The sequence below is a fragment of the Colias philodice genome, chromosome 26, assembly GCF_061535455.1.
Source record: "Colias philodice isolate Cphi_HAF_F1 chromosome 26, ilColPhil1 Martin Lab GWU primary, whole genome shotgun sequence".
Taxonomy (NCBI): domain Eukaryota; kingdom Metazoa; phylum Arthropoda; class Insecta; order Lepidoptera; family Pieridae; genus Colias; species Colias philodice.
This window is the reverse complement of record NC_143111.1, coordinates 3861664-3875771: the sequence shown is the minus strand read 5'-3', so window position 1 is coordinate 3875771 and position 14108 is coordinate 3861664. Positions and strand designations below refer to the sequence as shown.

At 32.7% G+C, this 14108-nt stretch overlaps 2 protein-coding genes across 2 annotated transcripts; both read right to left on the bottom strand.

Annotated features, from left to right (window-relative positions):
* Positions 1 to 6138: 6138 nt before the first annotated feature.
* On the bottom strand, positions 6139 to 11476 carry LOC149476851 (succinate dehydrogenase [ubiquinone] iron-sulfur subunit, mitochondrial-like). The gene is made up of 3 exons (XM_089711584.1): positions 11457 to 11476; positions 6816 to 7036; positions 6139 to 6731 (listed from the first exon to the last, which is right to left on the bottom strand). Exons 1-3 carry the CDS (start codon positions 11474 to 11476, stop codon positions 6139 to 6141), a joined length of 834 nt encoding a protein of 277 aa, XP_089567710.1.
* A 966-nt stretch (positions 11477 to 12442) lies between these two features.
* On the bottom strand, positions 12443 to 13611 carry LOC149476850 (uncharacterized). Its single transcript, XM_089711091.1, has 3 exons — positions 13430 to 13611; positions 12905 to 13051; positions 12443 to 12808 (listed from the first exon to the last, which is right to left on the bottom strand). The coding sequence occupies exons 1-3, from the start codon at positions 13607 to 13609 to the stop codon at positions 12545 to 12547; spliced, it is 591 nt and encodes a 196-aa protein (XP_089567217.1). The 5' UTR covers positions 13610 to 13611; the 3' UTR covers positions 12443 to 12544.
* Positions 13612 to 14108: the final 497 nt, after the last annotated feature.

The following is a 14108-nucleotide window of genomic DNA, read 5'->3' as shown; positions in this document are numbered from 1 at the left end:
ACTAACTGAATGTTTTTTTTTGTTCAATCTCAAGATAATTATCTAAATTATTCGAAAAAATATTTGTCCTACAAAATCTATGGTTTGATCAAAGAGTCCCCCTTTCCAATGTGTATCGATAACGAAGTCATCATAAATGATTACTAACCAGCTGATTTTTTTATTTTCACTTATTTAATACTTATATAATTCAACAGACATATTGTCCTACAAATTGCGTAATAAATATTTGAGAACCGTCAAATCAAAAATTTTTATCCTTGTTACCTCTGTAAGCTACCACAATCGAGAGTTTCGTACATGAAATTATTGGGAATCTCATCAAAATAAAGCTACTCACGAAAAATTAGCTTGATAGTAATCACTTGCAAAAATGGGCGATGTATCCCGGACTAGATGTTATAAGAACAACAACGTATGTTTTTCTACTTGAACCGGTATCTAGATCTCAACGAATTGATATGTAGTAATAATAGTACATTGCTATAAAATATTTAAACTATGTATCTACATAATTATAAAATCACAGTGCGCAAATGTTTTCGATCCCTTCCTTTACGTACTTTATTTCTTTAATGTCCAACACTACAGTTTCAAAGAAGATTAAAAATGTAAAACCCTTACAAAGTAATGCCTATGTTACACAAAACTTGTCAAGTGCAAAAACAGCACGTCTAGAAGCAAACAATGCACTTAAAATTAATTTTACAAAGAGGTGCATCTGCAATGTAATTAGTGACGTCTTTTGAAGAGCGCTCCGACGCAGGGTATTTATTGTTAGCGATTTTACGAGGAAGATAAATTCGTTACTGTTGATATTACGTGACGTAATTTTTAAAGATATTGTGGTAAGGTAAAGTGGTAGCAGTTTCCTTTGTGGCGATTTTCATACTTTATAAAAGTTAAATGACGTGGAAAAGGACAATATGCTAGCTTCTTTCCAAGATTCTATTGATATTTTATATCAAGCTGATGCTGTTTAGCCAATGTTAATATTTAATATTTGTATCTAATTAATTGTGTAAGCGTTCGAACAATTAAAAGAAATTTTGGGTATAGGTACGTTTCCGTTTCCAACTGAATTAAACTCTGATGCAAATGATAGGTAGGTACACGAAAATAAAACACTTATTCAACTGAAATATCATTTAAAACACGAGCGTACAGCTTTTAAAATACCGCCGAGTTTCCGTTAATAGAAAATAGAAACAGAGTTAGAAATTGTAGCGAGAATTTTAAACTTTTTGCCTCCACAACCGCAATAATTGCATTTAGTGCAAATGCAAAACAAAATCGTGCGAATAAAAAATATCCAGTTTCAGAATATCATTTGTGTAAAATATTATACAGATGTTTTTAATTTTGTGCTTTAAATTCTTACTCGTTTAAGAATTTTAAGGAAACATTTATAATTCAGTATTTTAAAAGCGTCCGTTTAGAATGGTATTTCTATTTTCTACCTAATATTATTATGTATAATACCTAAATGAATAAAAATTGATAGTTACATGTTGCTGTGCCGTGTCGTATTTTCATTTTTTGATATCTCGATAAAATGTAATATAATACAATGTAATCAATATATCGTACATTGTAAAAGTTAATTTAAAATCATAAATGCCGATCATATCCCTACTGCAATGATAGTAGGAAGGTAGATAATAAATGATAATTTTACCACCGAATGATACCTACATGTCCATTGAAACGGAACTTTATTTATTCTATTCATTATATATAAGATCATTGAGTTACTATGTACTACGTCGTACATTATAGTAACTCAATGTTGAAGATGAAGAATTTACGAGTGCCTCCCTAATTATCTTAGTGTTATTACTCAAGGTGTCCGGCACGGCAGGTTAACTGGAGATTAATTAGGGTCGGTTAACTGTCGTAAATCATCCCCATCTTGTGCTATAACGTATTTCATAGCTTTAGTTTATGACCCAATTCACAATTGGACTATACTCGTAGTTTAAAAGCGGGTTGTAGATATATATTTGTGCTCGTTGTTTGGTTTATTGCTTACCTTTTTGGAATAGTGTCTTGTTATTATGTAGTTAACATTGTCGGGTTGTTTTCTATTTCAAATCTAATATACCTATCTACTTCATTACTTACTACAAGATTTCCGAATAAAGGTATATAATTGATAACTTTTATACCGACATTACTATCTACATATAAATATTCACTTGCAAATCTCACCAGCTCTAGGTACTGCATAATTTATCTGTCAAAATATTGTATCACATAATTTGTTGGGTAAATAAAACATACCTAAATCTACATTTTCCCACAATAGCTATACAAAAAGAGAATTGTACTACAATATTAATTTAGATTACAGGTAATTAAAGCATTCAATCAATCTCAATTAAGATCCCAAAAATTCTTAAGAAAATTAACAGATGCACATCAGTCTTCCACGATAACGAAATGGGGTCAAATTACTGGGATATTTAATACGGGCAGATTAATTTTATTCTCCATATAATTGTCAGGAAGTAAGAACAATGGAGATGGATGGTTGGGATCTATCACATTCAGCTTTTTGGTGTTAGGCATTTATACGATACTCGCGATCACTTCATATTAATTGTGTGGACGATGATTGCTTTGAAATTAATAAGGCGAAGCTTTAGTTTTCACTCAATGATATGGTGATAGTAAAATTTGTAAAACACTAGATTTCCGCTCTCGGCTTGACCCGTGTATTCAAAGAAAAACCAGCATAGTTCGCGTTCCTGTGGGATTTCCGGAATAAAAAGTAAGTAGCCAAGTCTTATTTTGGGTCTTCAGCTACCTATAGTATTTCCGTGAAAGAGTAACAAACATCCATTCTCACAAACTGTCGCATTTATAATATTAGTAGAATTGAAAGTTGGAATGAAATAGATGTTCTTCTTCAGTACAAGCCAATTGGTTAACGAAATAGCTCGTTCGTAAAAATATATTTCTAAGAAATAGCTTGTTAAACAGGCGCGTGTTTTCCATTTAAAATGCTACATCACAATCTACACATCTACATTACTGTTGATAGGCTTAAGAGGATCAGCTAAATCGTTTCAAATCCAGAAAATCCGACCTCGTAACTAGAGAGTCATTAACATAATTTGAAACCTTAATTGTTCCCGCGAGCATTTTCTGTTTTATAGTCGCTCGTTACAATTCTTATGGCTAATATATCTGTGGTATTGAATTTTGACAACTTTTCAAGTGTAATAAGAGGTTTAAACAGGATGGGAGGAACGTAATTACTTTTATGGTGTCCTACTTCGATAACTTTGAATATTGTTACGACGTTTTTTTTTCGGATTTTGGAAGAGCTCGAATACAAAAATGCATAATATTTCTTATTATTTAAGCACCTATTAAACGATCGTATAAATAGTCAGTAAAGATTTAAATTACGTAATTCTGCTTAAGGCTGAGTTCCTGAGAATGACAAGTGCCAACAGTGATCAGACTATCGGATGAAAAAATTTGGCGTATATTCCCAACCCTTAATCGAGTTCTATTTTAGCCCAAAGAGTATATCCTATTTTCCACTACGGATTCCAGTCAATTTGAAGTACAAACGTTCGCTTTTTATCAATGTACATCTCCTGGGAGTGGTAAAAATGTATTAGCGGCGGGCAGTTTTCCCTTGATAAGGGTTAGTTTTATGGACGACTGCGTGTATCCGGATTTATTGATAGACCCCTGTCACATACCCCGAGCTCTCAATGTATTGACATCATAATTTCTTTTTGTGACACATCGTTTGTTATCCATTTTAATGGAATTATTTTTGCTGTAAAATGCAGAGTCTTATCTTCGATATTGAATTCAAATCCGATCTATTTTTTATCATATTTTTGAAGCCAGTATTGGCGATGCTGTGAAAGGCCTTTGTCGATATTTTCGCTTTCATGTAAAGTTGTAAATGGATGTATATTTTAAAAGCGCTGTATTTAATACGTTTTTATAAATGTTTTAATAATAGAGCATATAATTTACGTCTTATGATAAATGTTATGCTTAATATTATAAATTTTTTTAGGGGTTTTCTGTCGTATCCATCATTGGTTTGCTACAGTTTTCTAGAAAAAGCTAATACGTTAAGAAAAAGATTGCTTTTTGTATATAGGAATAATGTAAAACATCGCAAGTGTTAAGTTTTTATATTTTGACGTTGATGAATCGTTTCGTAAGAACCTCGTTATTTAGGTTAAGTAATGGATTTCTTACTTCTCAATTAAATAACTTGTAATAATTATAGTGCCATTTTAAATGAAACTAAACCTTTTATATAGGACTACGTTTGTTTTTAAATTTATTTGAGATTAAGTTGCACTAAATAGCCTACGCAATCTCACTATTCTTTACTTAAAAAAAAACCTAATACCACAGTGCATGTAACTAAACTCTACGAAACGGGTTGATAGATTTAATGAATTGATTGTGCTATTTCGTTAGGTAGGTATATTACATTTCATACCACTAGGCACTAGGTATTTAAGTCAGTTATCTTAATCAGAGTTAGTTATCTTTTAAAACAACGTTTGCCGGTTCAACTAGTATTCTATGCCTACAAAAAATAACGAAAAATACCTATATTAGAGCAATCTGCCAATAAAACAATGTTGTTTTCCATTTGGACGCCTAAGGGAAAATGCCGTCATAACAGTATTCGTAAAGGGTTGTTTTTGCGCCCGTATAGATAATAAAAATTATATGGTGACCGTTTGTTATTATTCATATGTAGTACCTAAAGCCTTTTATTTGACCATGTTTTTTGAAAAACATTTTTACTCGGGTCCAATATTCAATCATATGAATTGTAGGTATTCTTCTTTATGAATGGTATTGGCAGTATTCATTCTTCATATTTGTTACTACGCGGTGGAAAATGAATTTTATTTTATTTACTTTTTAAAAGTTATTATAATTTAGTTATATTATGTTGAAATTCTTCACGTTTAACTATTGACATTATATATACCAATACAATTTAGGAACATAAAAAACCGTTACTGAATACTGTATCTATATACAAAAGAAACAATAATTTAAAACATTAAAATATAACTAAAAAACATTCCGATAATAAAAACTCTACAAAATGACAACTTTCATATTATAATCTTTGTACGCGAAGAGCACTAGAAAATTTTAAATATTTTATGATAATATTTCTGAGAGCAAACTTGAAACACAAGTGGTGTAGATGGAACTTTATGATTTAACTTGCAAATTTATTTATATCTATTTGCAGTTTTTAGTTTCATATAAAATCAAAGTTTAAATGAACATAACCTAACTTTTGTAACCTTACTTTTTTAATTAGTAAACGGAATCTTATTTAAGGTTCTCTTAGTAATAAAGTAAAAAAAAAATAATCTCAATTTTAAATAAAGATATTTTCTAGTAGGTAAGTAAACTTTCTTTTTGTTAATATAAAAATCTTCAAAATTTCAGTTAACATGGAGCCGTAGTTGTTGGTTTGAAACAACAAGGAAACAACCCTAAATTTAAGGAGTAGCAAGCTACAACACAGTCCTAAATTTTAATCCTTATTACGCTGCGCTGTATTTATCTAGATAATGAACTTTATCATCAAAGTATAAGGTCGATAATACTTTACAAATGATGTTACACGATGAAGTTGGTTAAGTCACGTCTGATCAATTTATCAATACAATGATGGATCGAAGTTCAAAGAGAATGGATGTATTCGTTCAATCATCAAGTTTCGGGGGTATATTTTGTGCCTTTTAGAACTTAAGTGTAGAGCCATATTTGGAAATGGCTTGAGAATAATATTTGTGGATATTTTGAGTTGTTTAGAATATTATGTAGTCGGTATACAATTCATATTGGTGGTCGTGGATAGTAGATATGTGATATTTATATTAGTTAAAGATTACAATTGATTACATTTATTTACTCTGCAGTCGGTTAATAAGACAATTTTATTGATCGTTAGAAATAATATTAATTATATAAAATCTTCTTCCAGATTTGTGATCTGAAAAATTATTTAAAATAAAAAAAAAGTTTTGAACAAATGTACCTTAGCAATTACAGAGTCGGGTAATCATAAAATTTTATTTTAAAACATTGAAAAGCATTTTACACAAATAACAAATTCTAGCATTTCTTTTTCGCACCCGACGCAAACTTCAAAGCATCAATGCCTTCCGGTTGTTTCTTATCAACACGAGATATTAACCTCTTAAGATACGCAATAGCTACATGTGGGTTCAGACCTTTCGGACAGGCTAAAGTACAGTTCATTATGGTATGACAACGGTACACCATGAAGTCATCTCTCAAGTCGTATAGCCTTGCAGCCGTGTCCATATCTCTGGAGTCTATGATCCATCTATACGCGTGGAGGAGAGCTGCTGGACCCAGGAACCGTCTGCCATTCCACCAATAACTAGGACAGGCTGTGGAACAACAAGCGCAGAGAACACATTCATATAGGCCAACTAATTTCGCCTGGTCTTCAACGCTCTGTGCATATTGGTATGCCCCCAAATCACTGGTGCGTTCTCTGATCAAATATGGCCGAATACCATCGTAGGCATTGAAGAAATGTGTCATGTCCACGACCAAATCTCGAATCACATACATATGCGGTATTGGATAGATGGATATCGTTTTATCTGGCGGTATTTCTGTGATGCAAGCGAGGCAATTGTTTCCTTGAAGGTTGATAGCGCAGGATCCGCAAATACCTGTGATAAATAACAAATTATGTATTTTGCAGTGAAAAACGTGTTTTAGAAAGTCTAGTTCAATTAATAAATGTTTAATAGTACCTTCTCTGCAAGATCGTCGGAAGGCAAACGATGAGTCCATGTCTTTTATTTTTATCATAGCATCAAGTACCATTTTGCCACATGTGCTAACGTCGAGGTCATAGTTCTTCATTTTGGGTTTATCTTTCGATAGAATTCCATCATATCTGTATACTTTAAATACCCTTCTGGGATCCACGTCTTTCTTTTTAACTGGCGGAGCTTTATGACCAGAATATAATCTAATTATTTTAAATGATTTGTTATTTATTAATAACCGATTGAACATAATTGAATAAAATAAATTGCAAAAGTTTAATGCTCTAAAATATGATATTTTAAAGATAACAAATAAATATTTCACGATTGATTTGCTTTGATAATGACATGTGACATTATTTGACAATTCCTGTTACATTTAATCGTAATAGCATCTACAGACGCTCCGATTTGGTTGGTGCCAACCATATCGGAACCGACAAGGCAACCATTCCAACATTGCTACAGATTGTCCGACGGTTGGCCTTCCAGCTGTCAGTTGACCATAGAGTAATATGTCAGTTGACCATAGTACGAAGAGAATGGGCTAAATTCTACTATAGAAATAGAGAAAATTACAGTCATATGCGGCTCTTACAACTTATTTTTTAAGGTTTTTAATGTAGCCGCACTGTCAATTTTTTTTAATACTTCTAACATAATAAAATACGCTTGATTTCTGGCATCTCTATTTGCGTAATCTTTGTTACTTAAGTCCCACAAACAGGGAAAGTCTTTATATAGTTCCAGCAATTTTATTAATATGTCACGTTCGGTGACCGTAACTCCCTCGGCGTTCATGTTGACGTCCTACACCGGCGGCGTTGCGAATGTGAATGAGCCAATTACCTATATTACTCTATGGAATGAGCCGATTTGGTCGGAACAAAGCTTCCAGACGTTCCAATTTGGTTGGATCGGATAGGAAGTTGGTTTGGTCGGTATCGCCGGCGCATCCGACCACGTCAAACCAATATTAATAATAATTATGTCGGACCGACCGCTCTCTACACTTTCCGATTTGGTCGTGGTCGGATGGTTGGCACCAACCAAATCGGAGCGTCTGTAGATGCTATAATAATGCACTATTTATTGCATCTACAGACGCTCCGATTTGGTTGGTGCCAACCATCCGACCACGACCAAATCGGAAAGTGTAGAGAGCGGTCGGTCCGACATAATTATTATTAATATTGGTTTGACGTGGTCGGATGCGCCGGCGATACCGACCAAACCAACTTCCTATCCGATCCAACCAAATTGGAACGTCTGGAAGCTTTGTTCCGACCAAATCGGCTCATTCCATAGAGTAATATAGGTAATTGGCTCATTCACATTCACAACGCCGCCGGTGTAGGACGTCAACATGAACGCCGAGGGAGTTACGGTCACCGAACGTGACATATTAATAAAATTGCTGGAACTATATAAAGACTTTCCCTGTTTGTGGGACTTAAGTAACAAAGATTACGCAAATAGAGATGCCAGAAATCAAGCGTATTTTATTATGTTAGAAGTATTAAAAAAAATTGACAGTGCGGCTACATTAAAAACCTTAAAAAATAAGTTGTAAGAGCCGCATATGACTGTAATTTTCTCTATTTCTATAGTAGAATTTAGCCCATTCTCTTCGTACTATGGTCAACTGACATATTACTCTATGGTCAACTGACGGCTGGAAGGCCAACCGTCGGACAATCTGTAGCAATGTTGGAATGGTTGCCTTGTCGGTTCCGATATGGTTGGCACCAACCAAATCGGAGCGTCTGTAGATACATTTAGGTATAGTTTTCATATTATGTATCTACTGTAAAGACATAAATGTAAACTGTAGAATGGCCTTTGATACTTTTATTTATTATACTTTGTAAAGCATTAGTTATTTTATTCATTTAGGATTTCTCAGTCTTATTTTCGATAGGCAATCGTTAAACATGAATCTGCTACGCTTTTGATTCATTAGTCAAAACTACGCTATTTGACGTCGACAAGTTTATCCCATTACAAAGCATAAACAGTAACTTTGGTTAAACTTAAATTAGCCCGTTAAATTTACGGTTAAAGCAGAAACATCAAAGAGTTTGAAATTAAGCACGTGCTTAAGCGTCCCGTAAGTAATCCGTGATATAAGTGTAACTTTAATAATACATTGGTTTATTAATTGTTTGGCCAACTTAAGAGTAGGTACCTTTACTATATTTATTTAATCCTGGAAGAAAGTTAAATTTCAATATATGTATTTTACATTACTTTGCATTATTCATTTTACAAGAAGGTTTACAATTAAATCTATAAATATATCTACTTATTCCCCTATATCTTATCTGATATGCATTCGCGGGCAAAACGTAATAATATATATAAGAGATAAATAGTAGCAAAGTTTTATCAAATATTCACATACATATCTTTATTACACATTATATTGTGGTTATTAAAGCTTATGATATGCCGAAACGGTTTAGGAAGATTGATTATTCCCTCATAAAAGAAATAATAAACGCTGTTTATGTTCATGTCAAATAGATTGATATAATACGGAGCAAGGCGAGCGGCAAAAATACACACATTTGAAACGCGTTTAGGTATTCTTTATATTAAGATGTTACATACTTACAAGTTACAACACGTTCAAAAAGTGCAATTGATCTATAATATGTAGGTTTGTACAAATCTTAAAGGTATAAGTAATAACAATTAGTCTAGTAATCTAACTTTAAACTGTGTAATATGACTTCCAATAACAACTATTAGAGAAACGTGGAGAAACGATCGTCCAGTCTACTCGTTAAGACAGGCTGAAAATACTTGCTTTAATTGTGAAATTTCCAAATAGTATAGCCAAATTGTGTAATAATCGATAGTTCATTCATTCCTTAGGTGTATTTTTGCTTGTATAATACGTAGGCTCAATTATCAGTAAATTTATTGACAGACGCATCTTCAGAAATTTAGGTGTGAAGAAATTCAGCGAGAGAAATATATTTATTTATTTATTTATTTATTTATTTATTAGACACACCAATAATGACTCAATTAATACAATTTACAGAAATACATTAATAATTATTTCATAAACTGAATTGGCCATAAAGCAGGCGTATACAACAATTATAAAAGAAAATGTCTTAAAATTTTTCAGTTTTAAAAGTCTAAAAATACATAATCAAATTTATCATCCATTGACGAAAAAAAAAATAAATATAAAACATAAAATTCATCACATAATTAAAAATTTATCAAGAATACATCAAATTAATACTACAATGATAACATGATTAAAATTTTGTAATTTTAAACATCCATGAAATAAAAAATATATTAAATTCAATTATTAAAACATGGCAATTCAATTTACACATAAAATACAATACAAATTAATAAAATCACACAAAACACATAAAATAAAATATGTCAAATACATCAAATACATCAAAAATACAACACAGTCACTGAATAAAATTTACTATTTTATTTTTAAAACTATAAAAATTATCGTGAAAGATGTCAATGTCAACGTTATTACTATGTTGTTGTAAGCTATTTCTTTTATTGGTAACACTATTGTACCAATAAAAGAAATAGCTTACAATATATATATAAGAAATGTATTTTTGTTAAAATATAATGAATCCTCTTCCAATGTTTATACTGAATTTGCATTCTGAGGTGAGATCTCTGAATAAATTGGTTCAGTGCATATTGCATTCGATTCTGTTTGCTTTTATATTCCTCGACGAATCTTCCAAAGAAGTAAAGTAAGTCGTAAAGTAAATTCTTCCTGGTAATGTAATGTTCCTGGTAGGTAATGGAATATTAAGATTGGTAGGTATGTGCTATTTTGGAACATAATAAACGCTGTGTGTGCAATAATAAATATAAGCATAACGGTCACTTAAATGCATATATAAATTTGTTGCAGATAGGTTCCTCATTCCTCATATTTAGAATAGGTATAAGAGACTGTGATTTTGCTGTTAACACATTTTAATGAAATGTTTCAAGTTCGAATCCACGAATATATCAGTGAGTTGTTTTTTCATTTCATTAGTAATTTATCAATAAGTGATTAGGCAGGTCCACATAACGCGATCGTTCGATGATTGATGCAATTGCCTCTCGAGGCAGCTCGCTATGTATGGATCAGCCTATTCCATTTTTTATAAAGTAACTATCTGATAAAAAAAAAAAACGAAAAGAAAAAACTTCAATGAATGGAAGTTTCAGTTGTCTGACTAATGTAAAAGTGAACTTATCGCAATAATCTTAACGATATTCAAAGAGTCATAGAAATGACATAGAAATACTTCAAACGGGTGCCTTTAATAAAAATATCATTTTCTTTAACTTATATACATCGAGCATAATTCAGGCTGTTCAGTTCTTAATTATTGATTATGTGATGTAAATACTATATCTATCTATATATTTGTATCACTTTCGTAACACAAATAGGTAAGTTTCAGAACCAAGCAGTTGTTCGTTAGTACATTGCCATTTCTCTGCTAAGGGGATAGCACTTTAGCATCGACACTTCCTTTACTATTGAAACTTTACACACTTTTGACAAGAGTGTATTTTCTTGTGGACACAAAAGCTTAGCGGTCTCTAGCGGGGACTTACAAGTGATCGATCGCAAACATATCGCAGTCTTTCTGCCAACGGCATTAATGTAAAGACACACTTCGATAAATGCGATAAAATCTGCCCTTTTAATATGAATTTTAAGTCAACAACCTAAGATACATTTTGATATACTTTCTAACGAACTAGAGCGTCACGCTTTATACTTGTGATTGATGGATGTACAGATCATCATGCTTGTATGTTAGTACATTAATGTAATATTATGTTGCTCAAAATATGTTGTTGTTAATATGCGGTTTTGGAAGCTTGTAAAGCGCTGTCATTTCAGTTGCTTAGACTTCTGAAGTAGCAAAGCAAACAATATATCAAACTGAATGCTACCACATGGCTACCACATATATGGTAAAACAATCATATTATGTTGGCACATAATGTTATAACACTGTAACGGTATAAACACGAAGAGCCTCTGTTATTGTAAACAAAATTGATGACGATTTTAATATACAAAATAAAACTAACCAAATAAACTTAATTTGTTCCAGTTTGTAGTAAAGTTTCAAACGATATATGCGTCTCCTGGTTTATAAATAATTCATATTTTAAGTTGAAACTTCAAACAGACTTGAGTTTAGACCGCAAAGTACATTTTAAAACTTTACTCAATTTGAGTGAAAATATTGTAGAACTTTTAGTTCCTGAGTCTCACTTCGAAAGAGTTGTTAAAGGCTATAGAAACGAAGACCAATAAATCAAATATTCATCCGAATAACTTTAGTTGGAAATCGTATTATCATAAATGTAATGCCCTATGATTTCGTAATTTACTAATGAGTCAAAATGAAATAGATTTAATAGTAGTTAATTGGATTTACGTGACACAGGCTTATATGATTATCCCTATCCCGATATGTATCCAATAAACAAATGAATTAGATATTATTTGATCAGTTTTCATTACGAATTGCTTGGTAACGTTATTTTACAGTGCAATCATTAGTATAAAAATGAAACCATAAACGTAAACAGATATCAATAATTTATTAATCATTATATTACAGGTTGGTGACGATAATTATAGGGATTGTATATATTTTATTCGATGTGTTAAATGTTGAAGATCTTTAAACACGGATGGGGCCGACAACAGCGGGGCTGGGTTCGAGAACACCGACGGGTTCGGGGTTGATTGCGATGACGTCAATGGGGTTGATGACAACGGGAGCGGGGGCGGGGTTCACCTGGATGGGGGAGGGGATGACATCAACGGGGGCAACGTCGATGACGTCAACGGGGGAAACGTCGATGATGTCAACGGGGGAAACGTCGATCACATCAACGGGGGATGGCACGATGGCGGGGGATTCGGGCATGGGCACTTCGGTGATCTGGAAAGTAAAAATTCGTAAACCCATAAATATTCATTCGTTTTAAGTATTATCGACCAATTGTAAATACAAAACTATCTACAAATAATAAGTTACCTGTTGGGTTTGTTTGTTCACGTTGACGATGACTTGCACCAAGGGGCTGCGGGGGGCGGCGACGGGTTCGGGGAGGGGGATGGCGGGGGAAGGTGTCAGGTCAGTTTCGCCGGGGACGATGCCGGGGATTGGCACCAAGATGGAGTCCTGAAATTACAATGTAATTAATATTTTTTAAGGCGAAAGTTATTTGAGTTGGGCTAGGCAAGATTTTCTTTGTAAATGGTTCAGTAGATTTTGAATGAAATAATTTATAACATAATATATTGTAAAAGGCGAGTGCTGAAACACAGAGTGCACACTCGTTACAAATTTGGAAAAGTAAAAAATGATTTTTGGTTTGACGAGTATTATTACACACTACTTATTTTTGTACGACAATTAAATATTAAACAGTTTACAGTATCTATAAAATGATGGTAAAATAAAATATGGGAGTTTAATTCTTTCTGAAACATTTTGTATGTTAAACTGAAGGCTGTAGCTACTATATAAACTCAAAAAATGAACATTATTTTGACTTACAACATCTTGTCCTGCATGGATGGCAGCGTATAAGTTGTTCAGAGCCTCCTCAAGGATGGGGATGACAGCGGGGTCAGTGTTGGGGTTGGTCAGGGCCGCGCTGAGATCCTGGAGCGTCCAGGAGCTGGGGAGGGCGGAGCCCACAGCGAGGATGGTGGCGAGGACGGCGAAGAATTTCATTTTTTATCTGTGAAAACAATTTGAAAGTTTATAAGTGAGGAGACTATTGCAATGTTTCGGATGCTATGTGAACGCGAACTTTGTGTTCAGGCATGGTTCAGGTATACTTTTATGAATACATTTTTTTAAACTTTTGGGTATAAAAGTATAATTATAAGATTGCTACAGTTTATTTTAGATGCATTTATTGAATGATAATTTTATAATTATAGGAAATGGTATTTATTTATTTTTAATTAACTAATCCTATAGTTAATATATTTTTTTGTAATTATTTTAGTTCTTGTTCACTTACCAAGTATTGGAATACAAGTGACTTCTTACCTGGAACTATCACTTTATATACGAAAATTGAATAGTTTATTGGCTCTACGTAATTATTATCGAAATTTAATCTCTCACATCAAAAGAAATATCGACTTACGACACCTCTATAAATTTCGTACAGATAAGCTTCCTGGGTTTAAAATATATTGTCGTAATATATATAATTTAATTT